General features: G+C 40.0%; 1 protein-coding gene and 1 long non-coding RNA gene across 7 annotated transcripts in view; one reads left to right on the top strand and one right to left on the bottom strand.

Moving 5' to 3' along the window:
• The window catches only part of WDR7 (WD repeat domain 7), a 354,441-nt gene extending 331,535 nt beyond the window's left edge, over nt 1–22,906 (top strand). For all 6 annotated transcript variants that reach the window (XM_082353717.1, XM_082353718.1, XM_082353719.1 and 3 more), the window contains 2 exons: nt 14,132–14,236; nt 19,961–22,906. In XM_082353717.1, coding sequence (XP_082209843.1) covers nt 14,132–14,236; nt 19,961–20,164 — 309 coding nt within the window. In that variant the 3' untranslated portion in view covers nt 20,165–22,906. The remainder of the gene's footprint in view (nt 1–14,131; nt 14,237–19,960) is intronic.
• On the bottom strand, nt 1,403–14,125 carry LOC309610650. The gene is made up of 2 exons (XR_014234104.1): nt 9,430–14,125; nt 1,403–9,328 (listed from the first exon to the last, which is right to left on the bottom strand). It is a non-coding gene; the product is annotated as an uncharacterized lncRNA (long non-coding RNA).
• Nucleotides 22,907–27,581: the final 4,675 nt, after the last annotated feature.

The following is a 27,581-nucleotide window of genomic DNA, read 5'->3' as shown; positions in this document are numbered from 1 at the left end:
TCTGAATGAGAATCTTGCTGCGTAGAGTAATCTTGGTTGTAGGTTTTTGCCTTTCATCACTTTAAATATGTCCTGCCACATCCTTCTGGCTTGCAGAGTTTCTGCTGAGAAATCAGCTGTTAACCTTATGGGGATTCCCTTGTATGTTATTTGTTGCTTTTCCCTTGCTGCTTTTAATATTTGTTCTTTGTATTTAATTTTTGATAGTTTGATTAATATGTGTCTTGGCATGTTTCTCCTTGGATTTATCCTGTATGGGACTCTCTGTGCTTCCTGGAGTTGATTGACTATTTCCTTTCCCGTATAAGGGAAGTTTTCAGCTATAATCTCTTCAAATATTTTCTCAGTCCCTTTCTTTTTCTCTTCTTCTTCTGGGACCCCTATAATTCAAATGTTGGTGCGTTTAATGTTGTCCCAGAGGTCTCTGAGACTGTCCTCAGTTCTTTTCATTCTTTTTTCTTTATTCTGGTCTGCAGTAGTTATTTCCACTATTTTATCTTCCAGGCCACTTATCCGTTCTTCTGCCTCAGTTATTCTGTTATTGATTCCTTCTAGATAATTTTTAATTTCATTTATTGTGTTGTTCATCATTGTTTGTTTGCTGTTTAGTTCTTCTATGTCCTTGTTAAACGTTTCTTGTATTTTGTCCATTCTATTTCCAAGATTTTGGATCATCTTTACCATCATTACTCTGAATTCTTTTTCAAGTAGACTGCCTATTTCCTCTTCATTTGTTTGGTCTTTTGGGTTTTTACCTTGCTCCTTCATCTGCTGCATATTTCTCTGTCTTCTCATTTCGCTTAACTTACTGTGTTTGGGGTCTCCTTTTCACAGGCTGCAGGTTTTTAGTCCCCTTTGTTTTTGATGTCTGCCCCCAGTGGGTAAGGTTGGTTCAGTGGGTTGTGCAGGCTTTCTGGTGGAGGATACTGGTGCCTGTGTTCTGGTGGATGAGGCTGGATCTTGTCTTTCTAGTGGGCGAGACTGCATCCGGTGGTGTGTTTTGCAGTGTCTGTTAACTTATTATGATTTTAGGCAGCCTCTCTGCTAATGGGTGGGGTTGTGTTCCTGTCTTGCTAGTTGTTTGGCATGGGGTGTCTAGCACTGGAACTTGCTGGTCGTTGAGTGGAGCTGGGTCTTAGTGTTGAGACGGAGATCTCTGGGAGAGCTCTTGCCAATTGATATTACGAGGGACCAGGAAGTCTCTGGTGGACCAATGTCCTGAACTCGGCTCTCGCACCTCAGAGGCTCAGACCTGACACCTGGCCGGAGCACCAAGACCCTGTCAGCCACACGGCCAGGTATGTGGGGAGTTTCTTGCCTTTTGGGAAGTCTGAGGCCTTCTGCCAGCGTTCAGGTGGTATTCTGTAGGAGTTGTTCCACATGTAGATGTATCTCTGACGTATTTTTGGGGAGGAAGGTGATCTCCACGTCTTACTCCTCCGCCATCTTGAAGGTTCTCAAGAACCCTCCCCTTTAAAAGAGCACACCTGCCTTTTATTCCTTTTATTGTTTTACAAAAATAGTTAGTGAGTCTCTACCTTTTCCAAGCTATACACGCAATTAAATGTGTTAAATAATGTTTCTCTTTTTTTGTTGTTGTTTTTTAAAGCAGAAGCAGATTTGGGGGTGGGAAGGAGCATACACTCACCACATGGTGCACAATTTTAATTTTAACATTTAAAATGATTTGACAACTACAAGTCTCATCTCTGAACAAATATTTTTATTAAAAAAAATAAAATAGTGTAGAGAAATACCATATTGTTCATACTAGAAAAAAACTGCTAAACTTTATGATTTCAAAGACAAGCTAATAGAAAGTCTAGAAGGATGTATGCCAAGTGGCTCATGGTGGTTCTTCTGAGGCTTGGGATCTAATTAGTAAGAATAGTTGGGTAGGGTTTCCAGTTTTATTACAGGAACTTCAAAAAAAAAGTGGTGGCGTTATAGGTAATACTTAGTTTCCTTTTTTTGCGTTATTCTCTTAAAGAAAAACTCCAAAATAAAAATCATACTTCTATTAAAAATCCTTTTTGCTAATGCAGAGTTCATATATATAATCTATTAAGCCTTCGGAAATGTGTCCATGCTGCCTTCTTTATATACTTACTGCTAAAAGGAAAATATTATATTAAATGGAGGGCTGTTGCTTGAGTTTTACATTCTTTTGCTCAAAAGTGAATAAAATTAGTGTGCATACTATTAAGTATGCTTTTAATAGTATTTGTCATAAGTCATAGTGTGTTATTTTAAGACACACATCTGTGGGTTACATACATGATGGCAATTATAAGCAGATTACTAACAAAGTGCATTCTGAGTTATAAACAAAAAGCTTCAAAGGATTCATGTTTCCTTGGGAAGAACATAAATTAAAACATCAAAGCAGTTGTTTCCCTTAAGAATTGTAGTTATTTGGATAGCTTGTCAGTGCTACAGAGTGCAACAAGTGGGCTAGGGTTATTGATTTTCACCTTGTGTTACCAAAACATTTTTTCATTGACAAATATTAATTGCTTATTAAGTGCTAAAGAGTTTGATGGTCCTGATATTGAATTTTATAATGAATTGGCCTTTTAGTTTGGCTTATCATTAGACAATGTGATTGCATTAAAGATAAAAAGGTTTCAGCCAGTATGTCTCCCACTCTAGGGGTATCAAATAGATATTCCTGTAGAGCTTATTCTCAGCAAGAGGATATTTAATTCATTTTCCTTTATGTGTAAATGACTTCTCTTTGACCAAACTATAGGGAGTGCTTGCTTAAATATGCATTGTATGACTATAATTAGTAGTAAATTATCCAGTATATCTTGCATTGATTCTAGTTCATGTATCTAGTAAATCAGTGAAATTTCTATCAGAACAAAGTTAGTGATTGTGATCATTAATATGAGTCTTTATAAATCATTAATTTGGTTAAAATATTTCTCCTTTCATTTTTGAAAAGGATCTGTATATCAGAGTGAGCAACCAAATACATATGTGTGTGTATATATGCATACACACATACACAGACATACAAGTTCCATTTTAAATCCTTTTTGTCTTTCCTTTTAATAGTATATCTTTTTTGTCTTTTTATAGTTATACTCAGGGAAGTCTTAACCCTATTGTATAGTGACCTTTCTGAAACATCAAAATTTGTGGATAACTGATGAAATTTAAGCAAAGTTAAATTAGAGAAATTGGACTGTCAGTTTTCTCAGTTGATTAGTATTGGCTGTTTGGAATTAGAAGTTCAAATATATGCTTTTGATCCTAGCAATCTGCCTTTTTAATAAACTATTTACTGATCTGAGTTAAATAATTATTGCTTGATATAGAGTTATTATTTAAAATATAAAATTGTTATCAAACTTCAAAGCAATTTTGTTGGGTATTAACTGCAGTGATTCATCGCAAAATTCTCTACCTGAAAAGTGACTTGTACGCTGGGGACAACTTTGAAATCTGTCACTTAAAAATATTAGTTAAAAACTGAGAATTCAAGTCTACAAATTGTAAAATAGACCAGCTCTTTCCTTTCTGCCCACGCCTTACACTGGTAGTGTCCTCTGTCGTTTTAACCGCATCCTTTTGCTCCTTTCACTCTTTCTGCTGTTCATGGGTTATCTCAGCCCCTTACACTCAGTTATTTAACAGATAGTCACGGAGAGACTGCTGTGTGCCAGGAACACTGCTGAGTGCAGGATCTACGCCTTCAGCGGCTGTCTGTGTGCTAATAACTCCCAAATCTGTCTCTCCTTCCATAAATCTTTTTCTGAGCTCCAAATTTTTCTTTCTCATTTTCTGACATATTTCCAGCTACCTGCTCAAGCCCTCCACCTTAATATCTACATGTCCCAAACTAAGCTCGTTATTTCCGCCTGATGATGTCCCACCAACCCCTCACATCCCCACTAAAAGCACTTTCTTTTTCTTATGCTTCCCTGTCCAGGAAACAGCATCACCACCCGCCCAGTTGGACCTCCCTTTCCTGCCCGCATCCAGTTCTTCATTCAACTCTTAATTTACCTACTATATTTGCCTGCCAACCATTCCTTTTTCTCTAATTTCTCTCCTCTCTCTGCCAGAATTTCCCTAAAACTGGTCTGATCTGACCATTCTCTTATTTAAAAACTTTGGGAAACTCCCTGTGTAGTTTGGGACTATGAACTAAGTCCAAATATCTTAGCACAAAAAAAAGGCAGTTTATAGCCTGGCCATAGCTAGCTTTTTCCCTCATCCCCAAACCTGTCCCTCCTCATCGTCCTCTGCCCCCTGACACTCCCAGTGGCAGAGGGACAATTCCTGGACCTCTCCCACATCTTCACTCTCACAGGTCTGCCTCACCTATCTGCTGGGATCTGGGCCTTTCAAGTCTTGTCCTTCAGGCCAACTTCTCCTTTAAGCTCAACTCCACTACCACCTTCTTTCTGTACCTTGTTTTGACATCTACCCCTGAACAGAAATTGCTGCTTATTCATCTGTGTTTCCATGGCACCCAACACACATTTCTGTTATGCCATTTCGTATATCACACACTAGTTGCTTACTGTCAACCCGTCCCAGTCTCCTCCTAGATTCACTGGAAGGGGCCATGTCTCATCTTTCTACTGATATCTAACATGGGGCTTATAACATAATAAGCTCTTGATAAACATTTTAAAGTACATTTCTCCAAAAAATATTGAATCCCATGAGGTAGGCAAGAAAGATATTATCCTTATTTTACAAATAAGCAAATTGTGTCTCGGAAAATTTTGCCCATTCAAAAGAGCAACAAGGTCAAATTTTAATCCCCTAGATAAAGATGGGGTAGTCTAAGAATAAGTCAGGGCTGACAAGTAGTATCAGTCTTATTTTGCCATAGTAATTGCCAGGGAATATTTTAAAATTCAGTTGCTATTTGGAAAAAAATTTACATATTTTTATTGTTTTATTACTATTTTAATATTAAAAATATGGAATGATACTTCAAAGATAGGAGGATGATTTTACAGTTTTCTAATTTGGCATGTCTTGACTTAACAAAAGAAATAGACCTTGTAATATAGGTCAGTATTAATTAGGTTACTTTCCAAACTAATCTGATTTTCTGTTTTAATAAGTTAAAGGAGCCTAATAAACCACACATAAAAGTATAAAATTCTTGAATCTGTATTATCTATTAGTGTATGTACTCTGTCATTCTCCAAAATAAATATGAGCCAGAAGATATAGTAATATATCGGTTAATACACGTATGAATTTTAGAAATTTATGTAATGCTTTAGGTTTCATTAACACTTTCAAGTCACTTCTCTTTTTGGAATGATGAAAACATTAGATCCTTTTGAAATGTGATTTTGAAAACTATAAATTCCATATTAGTACAATCTGGATAAGACAGTTTTGTGTCACCAGGCACTGTACCAGGCCAAAGAGAGGTGGGAGAGCACATGTGTGAAGGCCCTGTCCTAAGGCTCTAGCCAAAACCATCTTCTGTGTTCGCCTTAACCCAAATCAGAACCCACGAAAATGCTGAGGTCCATCTGGATGGACGATTCCTCAGGAATGTGATTGCTGTCCCTGCTGGTTCATGTGGACGCATGTCTGTTGAAGGCTGCTATGGAAGGGCCTGCAGTCTTTTGAGAGGGCGCAGAGATACGACAGTTCATGTCCTAAGGAACTCCAAGTGGAAGCAATTGGGCTTTACTTTTGCGGCACAGTATTATCTTTAAGAATATTTTCTCCTGTCTTCTTTGAAAAATTATATAACCATTTTATGTTGGTCCAATTTCTCAGGAATCCTTTGAATATTTAACAACAGAATTTTTTTTATCAGGATCTTCATAGTCTGAGAATACAAAAGCAAAACTTTGTTCATTTTAAGACTTCTAGCATGTGTTTGAATAGATTTATATCAGAAATATGATAAAAAATACTTAGCTTTGGGTCTGAGATCTATAGAAAACATTTGCATATTCTTAAAAGCTACAGAAAGTTATACTTTAATAAATGTCTTACAGTTATTTCATACCAGCAATGTGAATAGTTGATAACAATTAATTTATTCTCTATCCTTTTTATTGGAAACTGAAGCACATTTATCTAAATCATATAGGCATTCAGTATTTGAGTATCCATGAATAATCTTTAAATATGACTCTATTTTAAAATGTTAACGTATATGAAAAATGTTATGGTTGGAATTATGTCTCAAACTAGATTTTTTTCTTCTGTTATCATTATTTAGCTTAAAAGAGTCTCACATATAATACAAACATACTACATCAGTTATTATAATTTAAGTGGGTAATTTTTAGTTACTTCATCCTGAAAATATTTGCTGTAGTAAAGCAGAAGACGGGTGTGTGTGTGTACAGGTACACATGTGTGGTCAGCTCCTGATTATCTGTAGCAAGAAAAAGAGGAAGAAAGACTTTAAGTGGTGAGACTTATGGAAAATTTATTTGAATCTGAAAAAGTTCCTCAATTGAATAGAAGGGATAGCAACCTCTATGCCTAAGACCAGTACATATTTTTTTCATAGAGGTTGCTGTTATGATGGCTACAATATTTTAAGATTGGAAATCAACTATTAAATGGTTACTCTCTACTTGTTCATTTGTAGATCTTCCTTTTTAAATTTAATTTTGATAATGTATAATTGATATTAGTGAAAATATAAGCCTCAGTATCCTAAAAATCTGAAATTCTTATGCCTAAATTACAATAGTGAAGCAATCTTGAGCATTTTTTTTTTAAAAGATCACAGGTATATATCATTTATAAATAAATACATATACTCAAGGATGCTTGCTCATTGCTTTGTTTTTTTGTTTTTTGTTTTTTTAAATTTTTATTTATTTATTTATTTATTTTTGGCTCTGTTGGGTCTTCGTTTCTGTGCGAGGGCTTTCTCTAGTTGTGGCGAGCGGGGGCCACTCTTCATCGCGGTGCGCGGGCCTCTCACTGTCGCGGCCTCTCTTGTTGCAGAGCACAGGCTCCAGATGCGCAGGCTCAGTAGTTGTGGCGCACGGGCCTAGTTGCTCCGCGGCATGTGGGATCTTCCCAGACCAGGGCTCGAACCCGTGTCCCCTGCATTGGCAGGCGGATTCTCAACCACTGCGCCACCAGGGAAGCCCCTTGAGCATCTTTTGATTCTTACTATTCCTGGATAAGTGTGTTGTGCACACACATGCTGGTTATAATCCTCCACAAAGAAATTTCAAAAACTATTGCCTGTGTCTTAAGGATTACCAATATGTAGATATCAAAAAAAAAAAAAAAAATCTCCTTTAATTCATCAGTGTCAGTCAGTTTATTCCCAAATGACATTTAAGTAACTTTCAGTAACTGAAAACGTACAGTAAATGCTGCAGCTATTTTTAGGGAATAAAGTCTGTTTACTGGAGGCATTATATCTTATGATGAAGCTTAAGATAGGGAACTTTATTATATTTATCCTTAAATCTGTTTTCCATTAAGATGTTAAAATGATATCATATCTACTTGTCCATTGCCCTGAATATATATTCTTTTCAGTTAGATAGTGATAGAAAATAACTCAATTCATTGAATCGTTCCGATACCCCTTGGATTGGCAAATGCCACAATGTGTTGACTCTATAATATAGAGTTGGCATAATGTGAATAAAAAATATTGGCTTGGCCCTCCATCAAGAAAAGAAATTATTGAGTTGAACAACCCATTTTCAATGCTCAGATCTCTGTTCAGAATCATTGTAGAACCACCAAAGGGCAGCATCGAGGCGGATATGCTTACACAGTCACGGATAGTACAGCCAGTAAGAGAAGCTGGGCTCCTTTCAATGCTAGAGAATGTTTGGAATGCATTTTCCATCTACTTCCATTTTGGTCAATACTTTTAGTTTCCATATTTTGTGTCCCAACTGACAAAGAGCTGGGTCCCTAGTTTTATGATTCTTTCCTCAAGAAGTGCCTATTTATGGTACCTGTAGGTAGGTATTGCCTCTATGGGGGCACAGGCGAGCTCATGGGAATGTGAAAACCTTCAGGGCCCCAGGAAGAGAGACTGCTGATGAGAGCAATGGGGCCACCATCCACCTCCTTCCCCACCCGTGAAGAGGGGTGAGGCAGCTTCTAATCTTTAAACCTCTGTTTAAGGTCAAGGAAAAGAGTTTTCCTTCATCTACCATGATAGCAGTAGGCTCAGGAACCCTGCCTCTCCCCACAAGTATGAGGACTGCGGGGTGTCAGCCATCTGCAGGCCAACAACTTTACCAGCTTTTCCAGCCACGGTTGCAGGTTTGTGATAAAATAAGCATAGTCCTGGCCTCCTGCATGGTGTTATGAGAAACTATAACGACAGCCAGTTGCCTGTTCCAGCACTCAGTCCGTTTTGAAATGCCACATTTTGAGACGTGGTTGACCTTTAAGATACCATCCAACTCTAAGATGTCATGATTTGAAAGCTTGGAGAAAGTTTAAGGAAAAGATACAGAAATTATTTTAAGAGTTGGAAAATGAGACCTGAAAGGAAAGGTTACGTGATAGTCACTGAAATTTTTTTTAAATCCTGAAAATAAAAAATAAATAAGTAAAAAAGGAGCAAGTTGCAGTAACAGCCTTCAAGTCTATAAAAGGTTATCATACTAAGATTGGTGACCAGCTGTTCTCCATCTCTACTGAGGCTAGAACAGAGGAAGCAGGCTACACTGTAGCATTTTGGATTTAGATTTGAAAAAGGAAAAATTTCCTGACAGCACAGTGTTAAACACAGAAAGGGGGTCCTCACGGGAGGGTTTGGCATCTTCTCTAGAGAGATTCGAAAACAGAATGGATTTTCATCTGGCCTGCTTTAAGGCAGCCCTGTGCACATATGGAAGAAAATGGGTGGCCTTTCAATGTTCTTGGCCACGTCATATGGCCTTAAGATCCCACACACAAAAAGGCTGCAGAAGGCTTAGTTCATAGTGGGAATTAAATTTGACTCTGGCCTTCTAATCGGCCATAGATGAGACTTTTTTTTTAATGTGTTATCATCTGCCTAAATCATTTGTTTCCTTGAGCAGGTGAACCTTAAATATATAATACAATTTTCACAAATTGGTTGCTTCGGAGAAAGGAAAGGGGTAATTTTTTCTTGAACATAATTAATTCTTAACTTTTCAACTCTTTTGAAATGGCTCTTTTTTGATGAGTCTTCCCCTTGCCTAACAAACAAAGCTGTCAGAGCAATGTCTTTGTCTCCCCTCCGCCTTGAGCCGTTACCTCCCTACCAGTCAGCCAGGAAATCAGCAGCCTGTACTGGGATGTCAGAAAGGCATGCAAATCAGACCCTGGTCCACCTTCCTCTTCCGCCTTTTCCTGACTTTGGCTGCCGTTGGGAAGAGATGCGAAATGTTTGGTTGGTGCTTCAGGTACAGAGGAGAGCGTGTCCTGAACCTCACTTAGCGTTGTTTGTTATCAGTAAGGGACCAGCCCTAGGAAAATGTAGGTATTTGTAGGTCTTTGCTGTTACCTCTCCTTTCCTTTTCGGGGCTCATCCTCACTTCCTAAGCACTCACTTCCCTGGATATCTGGCCTGTCTCCAGCTATTTCCTGCGTGTGTACACAGATGGGCACTTCATTCAGGCTCACCCTAAACTCAAGGCATCTGCCATGCTTGTATCTCATGAAAGCAGGTTTGTCCTGTTTGCTGTCTGCCAGAGCACACGCTAGGGAAAATGCCTCAACTGAAAGCATAATTGTATTTGTAGAAATTTCAGAGACCATGCGCAGCCAACTGGGGACGCACCTGCAGCTCAGCAGACCTTTCAATCACCCCTCACATTGTCACTGCCTGTTTTACCCCTGAGCCAGCCATGCTGCTCCCCGAGAAGGTCTGCGACCAGGGTGGCCCCTTCCCTCGCAGGCCCTACAGGCCCTGGGGCTGTGAAAGTTCGGTCAAAGTCCTTTTTATTTTTTAGTTTAATAACTGTTAGACAAAATACATGGGTCAGTCCTTTATAAGTCTTTCCCTTGTGATGGTATTTTTGATAGCAAAATTGTACCTACATTTGGAAATCTTTTCTTCAGAATTTATGTTACAAGTAAGAAATTTTGTTTGGCTGGGTTTTTTTCCTCCCCTTTAAAGAAGTGATGAGACCTGGAAATTAATAGATGTTCTCTTTGATCTCGTTCAGTCTGTAGAGTGGGTGCAGTAGAGTCCTCCATTTTGGTTTCAATTCTCAAATTTGACGTTTGGAAGCCGAATTAGCAAGAACTCCAGGAAGAGACAGCAGTTTTAGAGAATATTCTAGACAGTCATAACTTGTATTGATGCTGACCAAATCATTTTGGAAATCCGTGTCTCTCCTCCTCTGTACAACAGGGTTAATTATACTTCTTTGCCGAGCACATTGAATGTGCCTGTTAAAAACTGTTGGGTAAGTGCAAGCGTTGCTCCTTATTAATGAGGCCTCTCAGTTCCTTTTCTTTCATAAGAAAAAGGGGGAGAGAGTGTTTAACAATTCAGCACTCTGTCTCCTGCTAGGGATAATTGCTTGATTTCTTTTATTGTTCATAGCACTTCTTGAATTAGATTAATTTCTTTATATTCCATTTCTGTCTTTTCAAGACAGCAATTTCTTTGACTAAAAATATAACAAGGCATATGATACTCATCCACGTATAAAAAGTAAACCAAGCCTCCTTTTACTTTGAAACCCGTTGTTTTGGAAAATGTTCTTTCTGGTTGAGCATTTAAGATCCCAAACCATTGGGTTTGCCCCATCACAAAGCACTTCCAAGTTCACTGTGATCCGCGCACAGCTGCATCTAATGCCAGAATAGAGGGTTAAAGTCAGTTCAGGTGGTGCCTGTGCAGATCTGAGAGAAATTCAGAGATTCTGAACAAAAGACAATGGCAACATTTCCATTACACTGGGGACTGAAGCACCTCTCAGGCTGAGATTGTAATGAACTCACCAGATGTACCAAACCATTTAAAATAGTGAGCTTCCCTGAGCTACCATGAGTGGTACTTGCTTTCTTATAAGACAACAGGTCTATCAGCTGACACAGCAGTCAGTACTCTGTGGTTTTTCTCTATGTTGCTTTGAATGACAGCCTGTGGGGCACCTCGCAGTGTCACACTGTGTGTGTGTGTGTGTGTGTGTGTGTGTGTGTGTGTTGATGTGTTCTGAGCTAAAGTATAGTTCCCCTTTGTTCAAAACAGACTTTAAAGAAACTTACACATTAAACTCAGTATCTAACCTTGACAATAAAAACAATGAAGGAAAACAGGACCGTGATTAGTGAAATGAGGAGGAAGTATTTATTACTAGACATCTAGAATGAGCATAAATATAGTCCTGAGTTTCCTGGCAGGAAAGCAAGCTCGTGTGAGATTGTGTAATTATCTTTTCATGATAAAAGAAACCAACAAAATTTATCTGGAAAGATAAACATTTTCCTGGCAGAAAATTCCAAGATGAACTTAATTCACAGGATCTTCTATTAGAGACACGAGATAACATAATGAAGAGTGTCTTCAGCTGACATGGAAGGATTCAAGTGGACGTTTCAAACACTATAAAGGATGAAGATATAATATGAAATATTAGGAGCCTGTGTGCCTGGCTTTCTGCCTTTACTACAGGGCCATCTTAGCCAACCTCACAGAGAGGTATGTTAAGGAGACCATTGGGTTGGTACATCCTTCTGGTTTACAGCCTACTCACTGTTGCACTCTCTTCTTATCTGGAGCACATTCTGGTTGCTGATTAAGGAGGGATACTAATCTGAAGGAGGTAGGCTTAGCATTCTGCTTTGAGATTTAGGGGCCCAAACTCCAGCAGGAGGGTTGAATCCACCTCTACGTGGAGCTGGGCTTTGGTGGAGGGGGGGGCTTGCAAGAAGGGCAAGCTTTTAGAGGAGCTTTTAGTGTGCTCACACTTTTGATGCATACCAGGACCCCAGAGCATGGAAGAAATTATTTTGAATGAAATATTTTTAATGGAAGGGTTGCATTAAATGCCATGAGGGACCAGACAGGAAATAAGGGAGTCAGGCCGTGGGTGTTAGGTACACAGACCCGCTTGAGTCAGGGGTGGGACATGAGAGCAAACGCCCAGGCCCACAGGGCACCTCCACTCAGCCTGGCCCATATTGCCACATGCAAAGGCCCAGGATTGCCAGAGTGGAAGCAATCCTGGGCTTTTCCAGGAGAGGCTAGAAATCTTGATTTTAAATGATGTTTAATGAATTCGAATATAGGCTCAGAAACTGTTTTTAAAAATCATTTTGCAGGTCAAACCCAATATGTATAATCTGGTTTCGTATATGATTAGGGCATTTTTGGGGGGGTTCATTAAATGGCATACTCAAGTAATTGATTTATGTGATTGTTTACATTTGCCTGGTCATGTTTTTTTTCAGCTTTATTGAGATATAATTGACATATAGCATGTGTGAGTTTAAGGTGTACAACGTGATGATTTGATACACATATATTGCAAAATGATCACCCACCCTGGCGTTATCTAACACCTCCATACCATCATGTGACTACCATTTCTTTTTCGTGGTAAGAACATTTAAGATCTACTCTCTTAGCAACTTTCAAGTATATTCATCTGATCATCTTTAAATAAGGAGGAGTAACACAAATATTAATAATATTCATTGAATTCTTATTATGTGCCATGCATTGTGTAGAGGGCTACACGTGTACTAACTCATTTAATCTTCACAAAGCTCTTTGAGGCAGGAATTATCAGTATCATTCTCAGTATCGTTATCGACATCATCATCGTCATCTCTGCTTCCTAGACATGGGTGCCCTTGAGGTTAAGGAATGTAAATAACTTCCGCAGTAAGCAGTGGAGCCCAAAGGCAAGGCAGGCGGTCTGACTCAGAGCAGTGTCCTCTGCCAGCCCAAAGCCCAGTGCTACCAGTATAACATTTTTTTTCCCTCTGAGTGTTGAAAAACAGGCATTATTTTGGATCCCACAGCGCCTTGTCTAATGACAGGAAAGAACAAAACCCAAAAAGCACTGAGGAATGTTCTCACACCCCCATCCCTGTCTCCCTTCCTCATTGTAATCACTCAGATATGAATTGTGAGAAGTGTCTCACTGAAATTTACAGTATGGGTGTGGCAGGGCGGAGGTGGAGGAGCCCTGAATCACGCAGTGAGCTTGATGCTCCCACCAAGACTCAAGGCTCACAGCTCGTCATCAAGAAACAGCAGATGGAAACAACCCTTCCTAGCATTGCCTTAGTTTAAGGGAACACATTTCCCCATTCCTTCCTAAACCAAGAGGGGAGACCAACCTCCCGTTGTAAGCAGACTGAATATTGCTTCGTGTGGTAGAGATACGGTCTTTAATAGTTTGTGTAGAAACAATACAGTATTATGCTAATTTGCTAAGTATCCCAGTCTTTTCGGTAACTATTAATATCATTAAACGTGAGTGTAATTTTTTCTTAGTAAAGACCTTTTATCAAAGACCGCGTCTAAAATACAACATCCTTTTTTTTTTTATTCATGGTTAAATCAATGATAGCTATTTGGCAAAGGCTTAGAATTATCCCTGTTAGCTTGTTTTTAATAACATTTGATTTATATGTGTGCTCAAACCTCCAATTCATGCGTGTATGTATGTGTACTAATTGTGGCCATATGCATTTAAACACAGTGTTATTGGTGGGAAATGAAGCATAAAATGTGAAAGATGTATGATTATTAAGGGGTTGAAATTACAGTTTTTGACTCCTTCCAGAACGGGGATGTTATGATACAGCTTTGATTGTTTTTCATTTCAGATGAAGTTCCTGGATAGATATGGTGATCAGTTTTTCACCTTCCTAATTAATTGTAAAATTCTTCCCTCTAATGGACATAAATGAATTAACACATTGGTTTGCCCATTAATATATGCTTTTCCTTCGGACTCATGCTGTCCTCCCCAGTAGGAGACAGGTGGACTCCTCAGAACAAGATCAAAGCCCCTGGCTGTATCAATGAGAGAACTTTGGTTGCTTTTCCTCTTTTTCTAACCTAAGTTTTTAAGTAGAGAACATAATGGTCTCTAATATCCATGACGTAACTTTTTCAGCATTGAATGTATTTGCGTCTGTATGCGTAGCAGTTCTCTGCAGTGCATGCGATGAATGACTCTGAATTTTATTTCAGACAATCCACGGTCACAAGGGACCAATCACTGCCGTGGCCTTTGCCCCTGATGGACGATATCTTGCCACCTACTCAAACACAGACAGCCACATTTCTTTCTGGCAGGTAAGTGCACATGCTGCAGGGTCTTGGTGTGTGGTGCATGATCCGCTTTTGCTGGGAAAGGTTCCCTGGTGACCTACCCACCAACCCTCCCTTGGGCCCTCCCTCCCTTCTTTCAACAGATATCAAGTATTTATTGCTTGCTGATTATGTGCCAGCTGCCAGCATGCAGGGGCTACTGAGAATACAATTAGCAACCTAGGAAGAGGGGGTCTGCTCTCACCAAGCTTTCAGTCTGAGGGAGACACAAGTAAATAAGCAAGTAATTACGATACAGGGGGAACCTGGGAGTAAGGCTGTGGGCCGGCTTCACAGAGGCAGCAACACCTGAGCTGAGACACGGTGACGACGTCAAGGAAGGGCCAGGCGTTCAGGGTAGGGAGGGGTGGGTGTTTGGAGAGAGGTAGGCATCATTCAGATGTAAGTGAGGGCCTGGCCTGGAAGGAGTTGGGGCAAGGAGCACTGCTCAGGCTGTTAATTTACACAAGGCATCCAGACAACGCCAACAGGGCACAGGGGAAAGGGCAGCCTCCTATTAACTTCATGCCTCATTTGTATTATCTCATTTTCGTTTGCTTTCTGAATTTCCACATAATGCTCTTCATTTCCAAGCTATTAAAACACTTTCAAAAATCTGAGTATCACTGACTGGCAGTACATGAGAACAGCTCTGTTTGATTATGATTACAGTGAATATTAATTTGAGCAACTGAGTTTTACAGTAGAACTTGTTTCATCCTCAGTGATTAATCTCCATCCCATCTTCTTTTTAATTACCTTACTCCTGATAACTACAAAAAAGTTAAACCTTACCAACCCCCCCCCGCCCACAAGTTAATGGAAAATTCTGTTACCTATCCTAGGATGCAAGTATGTTTTATGAGATTCAGTTTATTGCTCTGAAAGCTAAAAAAGCAAATAAAAGTTTAAACAAGACTTCACAACGTGACGATGATTTTTAAAAACTCAATAGCTAATGTAATGTAAAACAGATACAATAAATTGCTTAATTAACCACATGCTATTGAAGCATGACAACTTCCAGATCTGTCCTAGCCTTTTCTACTTTTCATCTAATTTAGTTTTCCAGTCTGTTTTCTTATTATCCTTTCTTCCAGAATATATCTCCAGCATCTTAAGTGGCTCATATTAAACTTTTCCTTAGAGATGTCACCGAGTCTTCATTTTTCCTAGTGGGTAACCCCAGGACTCGTATTTTATTCTACTGAAATCCCACAGCAAGTCCATAAACAACTCTTGCAACACTGGTCCTGTAGACAGTGTCTCTACCAACTGTTCTTTTCTGCTAACGCAGTGGTGTCTGTGACACCAACTGTACTTTGATACACATTTTCCTGAATTTCCTGTTCTCTTGAAATCCCAGAGGAGTGTCCATGTGAAACTCCCTTCATTTGGCATGTATCCGGTGTGGAAGCGCTGGGTGCCAGCCTAGCTTTAGGGACATGGAACCAAGCAGTCTCGGGTCCCTGCTTTCCAGGAGCTTGTGTTCGCCCCATGCTTTATTCTTGGGAATAAACAAAACCAGATCTCTTCTTTTTTGTTGTTCAATTTTTCTTCCTGCTAAGAAAATATACTTCCTTATATAAAGGGATACCTCCTAAATTGGCCAGATGTGAAACTTTCCCCAGTATTTTCCTGAATGTCTAAGGGATAAACCTTTTCCCCCTTATCTAGGTCTTCAGAGTCCTATTTGGATATGTTCATCCCTTCCTTGAATCTTTTTCTATGTTTATCAGAGTTGCTGCCCGGCTCATTGATGGAATTATCGTTAGCATCTTCCTCACCCTGGAGATCAAGATCGTTCCTTAGATGCTGTCTTTTTGAAACACCTCTTTCTGTCCTCCAGTTCAGGCTCCTGCCGTTGCCTCTGGGCTTCACCAAGTGCACTTAACCCCACGTGTCTGTCCACGCGGCTCTGCCCAGCTCCTTTCCTTGTCTGCACGCTCTTCTCCAGGGGCACCTTGTGTTACTTGCAGGGGTGTGTGTTCAGTGGACAGAGCACCCAAGCAACTCAGGCAACACCCAGGTCTTTCTTGCCTCTAAACCCAATGTCAGAATTTAAAATGTGGCCCATTTCTTCCCTGCTTAAATTATACCCAGCTTGGTCTTAAAATTTAAGTGGAAGACACAGAAATATCATTTCAGCTTTCTCAAGAAAATACAATAAAACCTCTTCCAGAAGTATAGTGGGTTTTTATTTGAATTAAAGAGAGTCCAAAAAGCAGTGTTAGATCTACCGTGGCTCTCCCCCAATGGGCTTGGCTGATTTATTTATATACATATTGTTTAGGTCTAATGATGTATGATAATACTTTTATATGATTCCAGTAAATGTACTGCAATATATTTTGAAAACTTAATGAAGCCTTATTAATATAGAGCCTCACAAAAGCCATCAGCTATTAAAATCTTTGCTGAGAAATGAGTGTTAATGAGAATTACTGGTTGGATAATTACTCAAGTGAGACTTAGTAAAAGGTTTGGGTGCAACATTACTTACACTGAGAATAGCATTAAAACACTTCCTGTTTTGATGAATTACATCTGTATGTATGTCTGTGTGTTCAGAAAATAATTTTCTCAGAACTGGTCTTGTGAAGCATTATTTTTAAAGGGAAGGAAAAAGCCATGGTTGCCGTTAGTTCGTTTACATACTCAGCCGCTAAATGATGTCATTTGGCAATCTTTCAAGCCCTTTGATTCTCCAACAACGTATTCCTACTATTTGAATATTTCACTTCAGTGTATCCATTGGTATTTGAGCCAGGAGAGTTTAGTAATGAAATACAACCATCATTCTCTCACCTGAATTTTACCACCACCCTCCAACAATTAAGTATCCTCTTCCAGGAATGCTAATAATAAATCAGATGGATATTGGTTTCATTTAGTTTTCTTTATTCCATCATACAATAGAATACTATTCAGCCATTTTAAAAGGATGATGTAAATCTATAGTCATTAACATAAAAAGATTGCCCTCAACATTTTGTTGAATGAAAAAAGCAGATTGTGCAACTGCCTTTTAATATGAGCCTGTTTATGTAAAACTCCTTAAACCTGCTTCTCCTTATGTGGATATAGGCTTGGAGATCTGGAAAGTGGTTGACCAAAAGGTTAGTGATTGTCTCTGGGAAATGATATTTCAGGGGATTTTTGCTTTCTTTTTTATACTTCTCTTTATTGTTTGAATTTTCCACGATGAGTATTTATTATCTTGGTAGTGAAGAAAAAAGCTAATGTGACCAAATATTATAATTCCATGTAGTTTTCATTCATGCAGGGCTCAGATTGCCTTTACTTTAGCATAATTTGTAGCCAGTCTCTGATCAAATATTAATATTGAATAACAAAATGGCTAGTTGTTTTGGTGAGAGTTCTTCGATGGAGCTTACTGGAAAAATCAATACCCACCCTTACTACTTCAGATTCATCTCTTATTTGAAGAGATCATAGGAAAAGGATGGTCTGAGGAACAACAAATTATAGTTAACATGAGAGTCTTTGTCTTTCCATCTGTTTTCTACCATAATCGTTACGTACTGTGTAGAATTTCACATAGCCCTGTTCTGAGGCAGGAAGGCTGTTTGACCCTAACAAAGCATTTATCAATCATTTGAAGGATGATTCAGCTTGTAAGGAGAACGCAGATATAATAATGGACTTTTTTGGGAAATCTTTCCACCTGTCACATTCCAGTAAGATGTTCTCTCCCTGCCCACTTTAGCCTTCAACCCACTTCTTGTACGTGGCTAAATTTGAAGGAAGGAATTAAAAATAAGGATGTGTCTGAGCCTATCGGATGCCCCTAGCTTTTTGAGCCACCAGCAGAAATCAAGCTTCATACACGTTTTCATAGAAAATCCATAAAGAATGAAAAATACTTTGTAGTTATTTATCAACTGAGAAATTAGATTTTTTAAAAGCACAGTATGCCTGTTGGTGCCAGTTAATTTTAACCGGCAATTTTCTGGATCATTTGGATCTGCTCTGTAAGAGGACTAAATAATGATGTACTGTTACTCTTTGTACAAGTGAGAACTAGCAAATCAAGCTCACCGTCATTATTTATGTTTAAGCTATTTGGGAACCTCCACAAAGCAATAAGGCCCTGATTTTTATCTTTTATGGAGTTTTTGGAAAAAGGAGGGAAGGACGCAAGGAAAGAGGTTCTTAGAGGATGACGGTAAGGTACTGCCTGGCTTTAAATGTTAACTGCACTTTAACAGAAAGAGTTAATGATAATCATACATTTGGTTTTAAAATGTGACCTCGTACACTAGTGATTTTTTTTCACCTCTGTGTTGTGTTCGGCACTATTATTAATGCAGGAAAATCAGTAACATTAGTCATCTTAAAAGGGTTATTACTCAAGATGATTTAAATTGTGAAAATGTCAGTGGAGCCTGCACGCGTCCCGCCAGAGATGCCATGATTTACACCCCCTGACACCATCCTGCTTCTGAGAAGGGCCGGGAAAGGAATGGCTTATATTTTGCACTGATCCAAATGCAGAGCATGATATCAGCAATATCACACCTTAAATGTCCTAGGACACGCCAAGGTTTCCTGCGTCAACCGTGTGCACACATTGGAGCATAATCTGCATGCTTCACGCAAGTCCCTAGAGTCACGTACATTCAGGTGGAGGTACTGCTGGAGAGAAGAACTGGACATGAAAATTAGTGCAAAGAAAAATATTATTCCCAAGCCCTCTTTCCTGATGGTCAGTGTGCTTGCCACGTGCTTTGTAATAGCACAAAAGATGAATATTGAAAAAATGTTAAGTAATATTTAGAATCTAAAGGATTCTTCAGACTCAGTCGCTCAGATGACAGTTCACTTAGATAACGGCCATTCAGCATTTAGCACTTAGACATGAACGCATAGTTGTTCATGAGCCATAATTTCCATGTTATTTTCCATTTACGTGAACAAATTAAGAGAACTTAAAACTCAAGTCAAAGCCAGAAAAGCTGCCCAAAAAGCAGAAATCACCAACTGATAAAAACATCCTGCCAATAAAGCGTTAGAGTGTGCTTTCTTTAGCGTGGCAGCAAAACAGTGGGCCACACGTGCAGTGTTGAGAGGTGGTTGATTCTTGCTTTTTCCTCCAAGATAAACTAGAGCTTTCCAGAGATTGGATTTTTTAAAAAGCAGGTGAGGAGGGAAGGTGTGGTAGGTAGCGATGAGAAGCGGGGTAAGTTTTGAGCTTTGATCTGGTCACCTATTACTCTGTCTACTGCTTAACTTTGCGTCATTTTCTCAAACGAATTCTAAGTCCCCAAACTTGTCTTTGGGGGCTCATTCTTCAGGGGATGCAGTGAGCATTATTACTAAAGAACAGAAAAGTCTGCCATTTGAAATACCCACTGTTTCCCAATATTGTCTGATTGAACCGTTTTATTAAAATGTATCACTTAGCTGCCTTCTTAAAGATGGATGGGCTTTCCTGCTGTCCAGTTCTACCCACCAGGTAAAATCTCTCTGGGTTTACGCATTTGCTGTAACAGCATCAGAACAATTTCAAATACACTGAAAGGAGCCCTTTAGAGGTTAACAATAGACTCTTAGATGACCGTGAAGCCTCATGATGGAGGAGAAAGTGACCGCAAGGGTGTGTCCCTCGAACCCCTCTCTGTGGCGGGGAAAGGGAAGCGGTTCCTGCAGTGACACGTGTGCTCTCCTGTCCCCGTGTCCCTCCAGATGAACACCTCCCTGCTGGGGAGCATCGGCATGCTGAACTCGGCACCCCAGCTGCGCTGTGTTAAGACCTACCAGGTGCCCCCCGTGCAGCCGGCGTCCCCCGGCTCCCACAATGCCCTCAGGCTGGCCCGGCTCATCTGGACCTCCAATCGCAACGTCATCCTCATGGCCCACGACGGCAGGGAGCACCGCTTCATGGTCTAGGGCTCGTGTCTGCGTCCCGTCCCCGTTCCCCCAGGTCTCCAAGCCCAGAGTCCCGTCCTTCCTCAGTGCCCACCCCCGCCGGGGTCATGGGGGGCACAGCCGGGTCTGTGTCCCTCCGCATGGTCCCCGGGGGCAGACTCCTGCTCGTGCCACCTATTGACTGAGGCATGCACACGTCGCTCCGCAGGAAGTGGCCGTCCCGTCCCCAGGTCGCTTCTCACCGCCGCAGCGGGCGGGGCAGCCAGCGGTCCCGTTGCTCGGTGCACCAGAAGCCCGGAAATCAATAACCACTGTGACTGCACTGCCAGCCCCGATCAGCGGTTTCCTCACGCTGAACCCCACCTCTGAATGCTGTTGGAAGCTGGTTGTTCTGACATTGGGTTTTGAGGTCATGTGGCAGTCCTAATTATTGACACTATTTTCCTTTGGATTCCCTAAAACGTGCTATTGTTTACCAGAAAGATTCTGTGTTTACGTGGGGTTTTTTTCTCCGGGAGATTGCTAGGCAATTACTCAATCCAATTTCCTAGGGTTTAGCCACTACCTTCTTTATTAACACCTAACCGATTGGAGATTAATGAGAAAATACACACACACACACACACACACAAATTTTCCTTGTGGAGACTACAGTTTCCCAGACACCTAGCCTTCTAAAATGCTCATATCCCGCTTAAGTGATACTGTATTTAATAGCTCAAAATCAAAATGATCACTACTTATGATCTAGTTAATATAATTATCCAGTCACTATAATCTCTTAAATGGACTTTTGTAATAAAGAACCAAGTTTGAAAGCATAGCGTATACCTGAAAAGAAGATTCGTTGGCTACAGATCTTTTTAAGAAAGAGCTTACCCCTTCCTTCCAGAAACTTCACAGACCTGCAGTTCCCGTAAGTCAGCTATCATGTAATAGTTACAATTCAGCCTTCAAACTACTACTGATCAGTTAAAGGAAAGCTAAGACAGCATTTCTTTTAAACAAGTATCCTAGAAAATTATTAACTATGGCACAAGCATTCAGGAGCATACAGTCATCCTCGGTTATCTGTGGAGGATTGGTTCCGGGACCCCTGAGGGTACCAAAATTCACATATACTCAAGTCCCTGATATAAAATGGCAGAGTACACGGAGGGCTAACTGTGTATACAAATGTGGAGGCTCTCAATCTTTCCGAATCTATCCGAACATTGCAGTAGGGTGTTCATCACACTTCCAGGTAAGCTTTAACTAGGTCACTTTCTTCTCCTTATGTCAGATTATGCTGGTTCTTGCTCATAGTAATGGAAAAAAAAAAATTCTGTAAAATAATATTTTGGATGACTTGCTCCTAATAAACCTTGCTCTGTATATAGTTGGGGATTTGGTTGGTTGGTTGGTTGTTGATTGGTTGGTTAATTGGGCAAAATGGTTTATTAAATACAAAAATAGAAAATGATTTATTAAATTCAGAAAAAATACGTGAAGTTTACAAAGCAACCAAAATGATAATGGGAGTGTCTAATTTAAAAAGCATAGCTTGTCAGAGTTTATATAATATACAAAAAAAGTAGGGTCACAGCCCAGGAACAAATACATCTGTTATTTTATTGAAACAGATTTCTAAAGAACATGTTAGGAAATTAAGACCACTAGAACATCTCTTTCATATCGATATGAAGTTTGTCATTTCTAGTGATGGCAAACCCATCCTATACCTTGGTTTTAGACTTTACGTATTCTTAAAAAGTGAATTTATGCCATAATGCATGTACATTGTATTTATAAAGATTATATATGTAGCTTCCCAGGAAGAAACTCACAACTATACAACGTAGACTTGCTTTGTTTGGTGAACATGCTGTTGTGCCCGATATAGCTAGAGAAACCTGAGGAGAACAAGAGGTGCTCTCGGTTTTTCCAGTGGTTTCCCGAGTCTTCAGTGCGAGTACCTAGCACGTGTTCACTTTATGAACTGAAATGGGGATTAATTTATTCTAGACTACAAAGCTGCTTTGGAATGATGAAGTGTAAAAGTATACCTTAGAGATTTTTTTTTTTAAACAGAATGTTCAGGGCATCAGGAGGAAGGTGTGAGACTGCGGGCAGGCCACCCCAAAGCATGGACGGCACACCCCATGGAGGGTTAGAACAAAGCTGTGAGGGCCCTAGGAGCCAAATACCTGGGCAGTGGGCCTCGGCCAGCTGGCCACACAGCCGGGCTGCACAGATGGCCAAAACTGTTGGCCCCTAGAGCATTACAGTGTAAAACTCTGGGGTGGATGGTATCTGACGGCGAGACAGACACCTCTAACTGCTAAACCAACACCTGCATTCTTGTTCACACCAATCTCTCCTTGGCTGTTTTGACAACCACAGTTGCAAACTTCATCACAGCTCAGATTTTTCTCAGCACTGAGGTAAACTTTACCTTGTCATCCCAAGTGTACGCTTTTGGTGTCTTATTGATCTTGTTGGCACTGTATTTGGACCTGTCCTTGTAAACATAGAGACATATGTGGCTTCATTGGTAATTTACAAGCGAAAGATGATGCGATACCTGTATGAAAATGTAATGATTGAACTCACTCACTGTGTACAGCACGTGACATAAGATGTCTGCCTCTCAAGGCATTTCTTGATGACTCCACTTAACAGATTCTATATGTGCTGAATGTCCCTGTGTACTTACGTGTGTTAAATAAAACTGAATTGTACTGAAGATTGTTTTTCTCATTAAAAACGTTGTTCACTCTTAAACGTTCTCAGTTGAGATCCATATGCTTTCTCCCAATTTTGGTACCAAATTAAGCCTTCTATTTCTGTCTGATGATTATTCATTTCCCTGGAGAGCTAGCTTCAGGAAAGGCAAACTTGTCCACAAAGGAGAGCAGAGCAGTAAGGGAGTCTCTCTCCCAGCTGTGGAAGTGAGAACCACACTCCTACCAAGACTCAACAGCACCCTCTGTGGTTTGGGCAAGGGAATTGCGTGCCTGTTGCTTTAGCTCCACCTTAAATTGCTCCTAAATAGACTGTTAATCGTACCAAATTTTATCTTGTCAGATTTGATGACACGGCTTGGCTGCCCTGGGGTGGGGGGCTGGGCTGAGATCATTAAATTCATTTCATTTAATACTCCGTTTGGAGTTGAATTTGAATCCCTGAGGAAAAGGGTATAATTGGTTTTCAGAAAAAGCAAGAGTAACAAAATAGGTCATCATCGCTCACAGAGGGTTAGTCAGGTAAGTGGTGAATGTAGTTTTCTTTAATTTTCAGATAAGAATTGAACTGAGTGAATCATCATGTAACAATACAGTTTCCTTTAAGAAATAGACAAGCATTAAAGGAGTTGACTACATCACTGGCCCTATTCAAAGGCCTACTGTCCATCCCAGGAAGTGTTTTAACATCTCCTGATGTCTTGAATGTATCCTTATAGGGAAAACAGGGGCAGTAACAGTTCTTTATGATTGGTGATCACATAAACTGATCAAATGTGGAAAGGGCATGACATTAATAGGAAGGTAAAGCCAAGCAGTGCTGGGTGAACTTTCACCTTTCACCCCTTCGGCTGACTGACAGAGCTGAGTGTTGAAGAAAATCAATACTCTGGAGCCAGGAGGGAAATATTTCCAACCTCTAACTAGAGAATGTATTTTGACAAGGCCAAGATAATCCAAGCTGCACAGGAGAAAGAGAAAAGAAGACTCATTTTTAAAGCTTGACACTTCAAGGTGTTTTTGTACGATGGTTTAGAGATCGTCAATACATACAAATACCAAAGGTCAAAAAGAAAAGCCAGAAGAATTTCAGAAATTAGATGTTCAGTTCTTTCTGCTGTTTACAAACTGAAAAAGACTACAGAGAGGTTCGTGCTTGGAACCGTTTAAATGAACAGCGCTCGCCATTGTGTGCTTTAAGCTTAGAGTTCTCCGTTAACCAAACCTTAAATTTTATAGAGGCAGCAGTGTGAAATAGTGAATGCCTAAAAAGTTGTTAAGATTTCTGGGTTTCGTACATTTTTTCTTGGACGTGGATTGTTTTTGGAGTGGTTACATCGTCTTGTGGTAACATCTCAGAATCTTGCTTTTTGATTCCTGTTGCTGCTGCCCTGATGCCTTGTAAATCTTAGCTCCTCCTTCACATTCGGTTCAGTCATTAACATGAGAAAAGAGTGCCTTTGGAACTTGAATTGTTTCTAGTTTTCCAAATCCCTTTAAGCAAATGATTTATACAAGTATTCTAATTAGTGCTCTTCTAAGTGAGGCTCACGCATCTCTAGGAAGTAGGTAAGCAATTCACTCCACTCTTAACCAGCAAGATTAGATCCATTTGTTCTGTGGACAGATACCTCCATCAAATGGATACAGATTTGTTTCTTTCCTACAGATAAGAAAAGGAAGAAGTCGAATGGTGCCCATACCTTCCAGCCAAAGGCAGAAAGACAAAGGAATCCTGAATACTTGAAGTATCTAAAGTAACACTCAGTTTCCTCAAGGACAAGCAACATCATGATTAAAATAATGGTGAAAATATACCCTTAATTTATATACCTTCTTTCTCATTAAAAAAAAAAAAAAAAAAATCTCTATTCTGAGTAGATCTGGTTGGAGAGTTTTTGTTTTATTTGTTTCAAAAGGAGAGCACAGCCAGCCACGACTCCTCAGTATTCTGAGATTTCCCAGAGAAGACCAGGAATCCAGCTCATGCCTGATTTGTAGTGAGTATCAAACATGTATTGCATTTGTTACATCCATGAGAGTATGCCTGTAAAGTGCTTACAAGAGCGGCACATAGTAAGCACTCAAGAAGTGTGAGCTACTATTTTTAGTAGACATTTAGAAGTCCTTACTGAGCATGGATAAATAAGATTGTAAATTACATGTGTTCTTTGGAAAACACTGTTGGGTTTTGTATTGTATTTTATCCCTATGTAGACTCCAGTAATAGGTCTGAACATCTTACCCGAAGAGGAGTCTCTGTGGTTCCAACTGTATTCGCCAGGCTCTTCGTCATGTTGCTGTGTGTTGCCATCTTGCTGCTCACCAAAACTTGTAGACACTGAGGAGATGCCGAAATATATACCAGCGGATGGGACTGGTTGATTATGGCTGTTGAAGTTATGACTGATTCCTGAAAAAGGAAGTATCTTAGCATCAGGGACATCAGGGATGACTTTGAGTTACTTATATGAGTAGCTTTGAAATATACATCCATCAAAATAGAGCAAGACTCTGGACAGAGTATTATAGGTTAGGTTTCACAAAATCACCAAAGCAAAGGAAATAATGTGTAAGTTCTGTTGCCAATATCTTCTTGCTTTGACCAGCTTCAGAATGACTTAGCACTTCATTTACCCAAATGTGAAGTGTGTTATCTAAAACGTGAGCCACCCAGTGACACTTGAAGTTTTAGTGAAAATTTATGAATAAAGATACCACATGAAACATTATTCAGTCTACGAGCATTTACTGAATCTTAATATATGCCAAGCATATGTTCTATTTTCCTCTCACTGGTAAGCTCACAATCTAGCAAAGGACCGTAAACACTATGGAATAAGTATGAAGAACAGAGATGGGCAAAGGGCTATGAGAACACAGAGGTGACTAATTCTGGTAGGGTAGCGTCAAGTTAGGCTTCTGAGAGAGGAAGCATTCGGGCTGGGCCTTGAAGAATAAATGGAAATTAATTAGGAAGATGGAGGGTATGTTATAAGATAGGAATTTATGGGAGTCCAAGTTATTATGTGATTTGAGTGTATGTAAACTACTTCACACCTACAACCTGAGGGGCATTGGTGGGCAGTACTGATAATCCAGGCAGCTCTCCAGTTGCAGTTAATACAACTACAGCAAACAAGACTGCTGGGCTAAAGAACACCTGACATCTGAAAGATTAAAACCCTAAAAATAATGATAATAATTAGAGCAAAAACCCTAATGAAAGATTTCTCTGACTTCTACTAGTTTTCCAGATTTCTTTTTTTTAAAACAAAGCTCTTTTGCTTTTTTTGAAAATTCAGAATATATATATATTTTTAAATTTTTATTAGAGTATAGTTGATTTACAATGTTGTGTTAGTTTCTGCTGTACAGCAAAGTGTATCAGTTATACATATACATATATCCACTCTTTTCCCATATAGGTCATTACAGAGTATTGAGAAGAGTTCCCTGTGCTATACAGTAGGTCCTTATTAGTTATCTATTTTATATATAGTAGTGTGTATATGTCAATCCCAATCTCCCAATTTATCCGCTCCCCCCCACCGCTTTCCCCCCTGCTAACCATAAGCTTGTTTTCTACATCTGTGACTCTATTTTTGTTTTGTAAATAAGTTCATTTGTACCATTTTTTTAGATTCCACATATAAGCAATACCATATGATGTTTGTCTTTCTCTGTCTGACTTACTTCACTCAGTATGACAGTCTCTAGGTCCATCTATGTTGCTGCAAATGACATTATTTCATTCTTTTTTATGGCTGAGTAATATTCCTCTGTACATATGTACCACCTCTTCCTTATCCATTCCTCTGAAGATGGACATTTAGGTTGCTTCCATGTCCTGACTATTGTAAATAGTGCTGCAGAGAACATTGGGGTGCATATATCGTTTCAAATTATGCTTTTAAAATAAGTTATGCATTCTCCTTATCCTGTCTTCTAGTGTGTAGAAAGCATGGTGTGTTGGGTGCCTGCCATGTACACTGCCCAGATTCCCACCTCCCTCAACAATCACTCCAGGACTGAAGCATTTATTCCCCCAGCTACTGGGAGTGTTGGCATCTAATAGCTCTCTGCTGAATCCTTCCCTGGAGATTGTTTCACAGCCAGAGAGCTGTCTGACCCAAGATCATGCTCCTTCTCTGGGGGACAACCACATCCAATGATGGGTCAGGGAGAAGGTATAAAGGCCCAGCCTCTAGCTGTTTCAGAACAACGTTGAACGGCCGTCCCAGCTCCAGGACTCCCCTTGGGATAGGCTGAAGCTTTCACTGAACTGCATCATGGTTCAGTGTTCCCTCTGCCTAGCCCTGCTTCCTTCACTCCCCTGCAGTGCTGAGCTCGAGAACACTGCTCCGTAAGCTTCCTATGTGCAGATCTCTATCTCATAGTCTGCATCCCAGAGAACCCCATTTATGACAGTTGGTACCAGGGGTGGCCCAAGAAAACAGGATCTAAAACACGATTTGGGAGCTGGGTCACTGGCAGTGCGGATCCCATCCCTGGCCGCAGGTGATCATGGGTGGCCTCTGGCGTGCTGGGGCCGTGCGACTGCAAAAACTTAATCAGGATGGCATACTGATGGAAGGGGACGTGCTGGAGGGTGCAACGTGGCAGATGTTTGAAAAGTAAGGGGAAAGACATAAGGACAATGGATTTGGATGGTTCAGCACACTGAAACAAAGATAATGAAAAGCTGAGGGTGT

The sequence above is a fragment of the Balaenoptera borealis genome (genome assembly GCF_965194805.1).
Source record: "Balaenoptera borealis genome assembly, chromosome: 14".
NCBI classification, from domain to species: Eukaryota; Metazoa; Chordata; class Mammalia; order Artiodactyla; family Balaenopteridae; genus Balaenoptera; species Balaenoptera borealis.
Note: the sequence above shows the minus strand (reverse complement) of the source record. Positions and strands in the feature narration are given on the sequence as shown.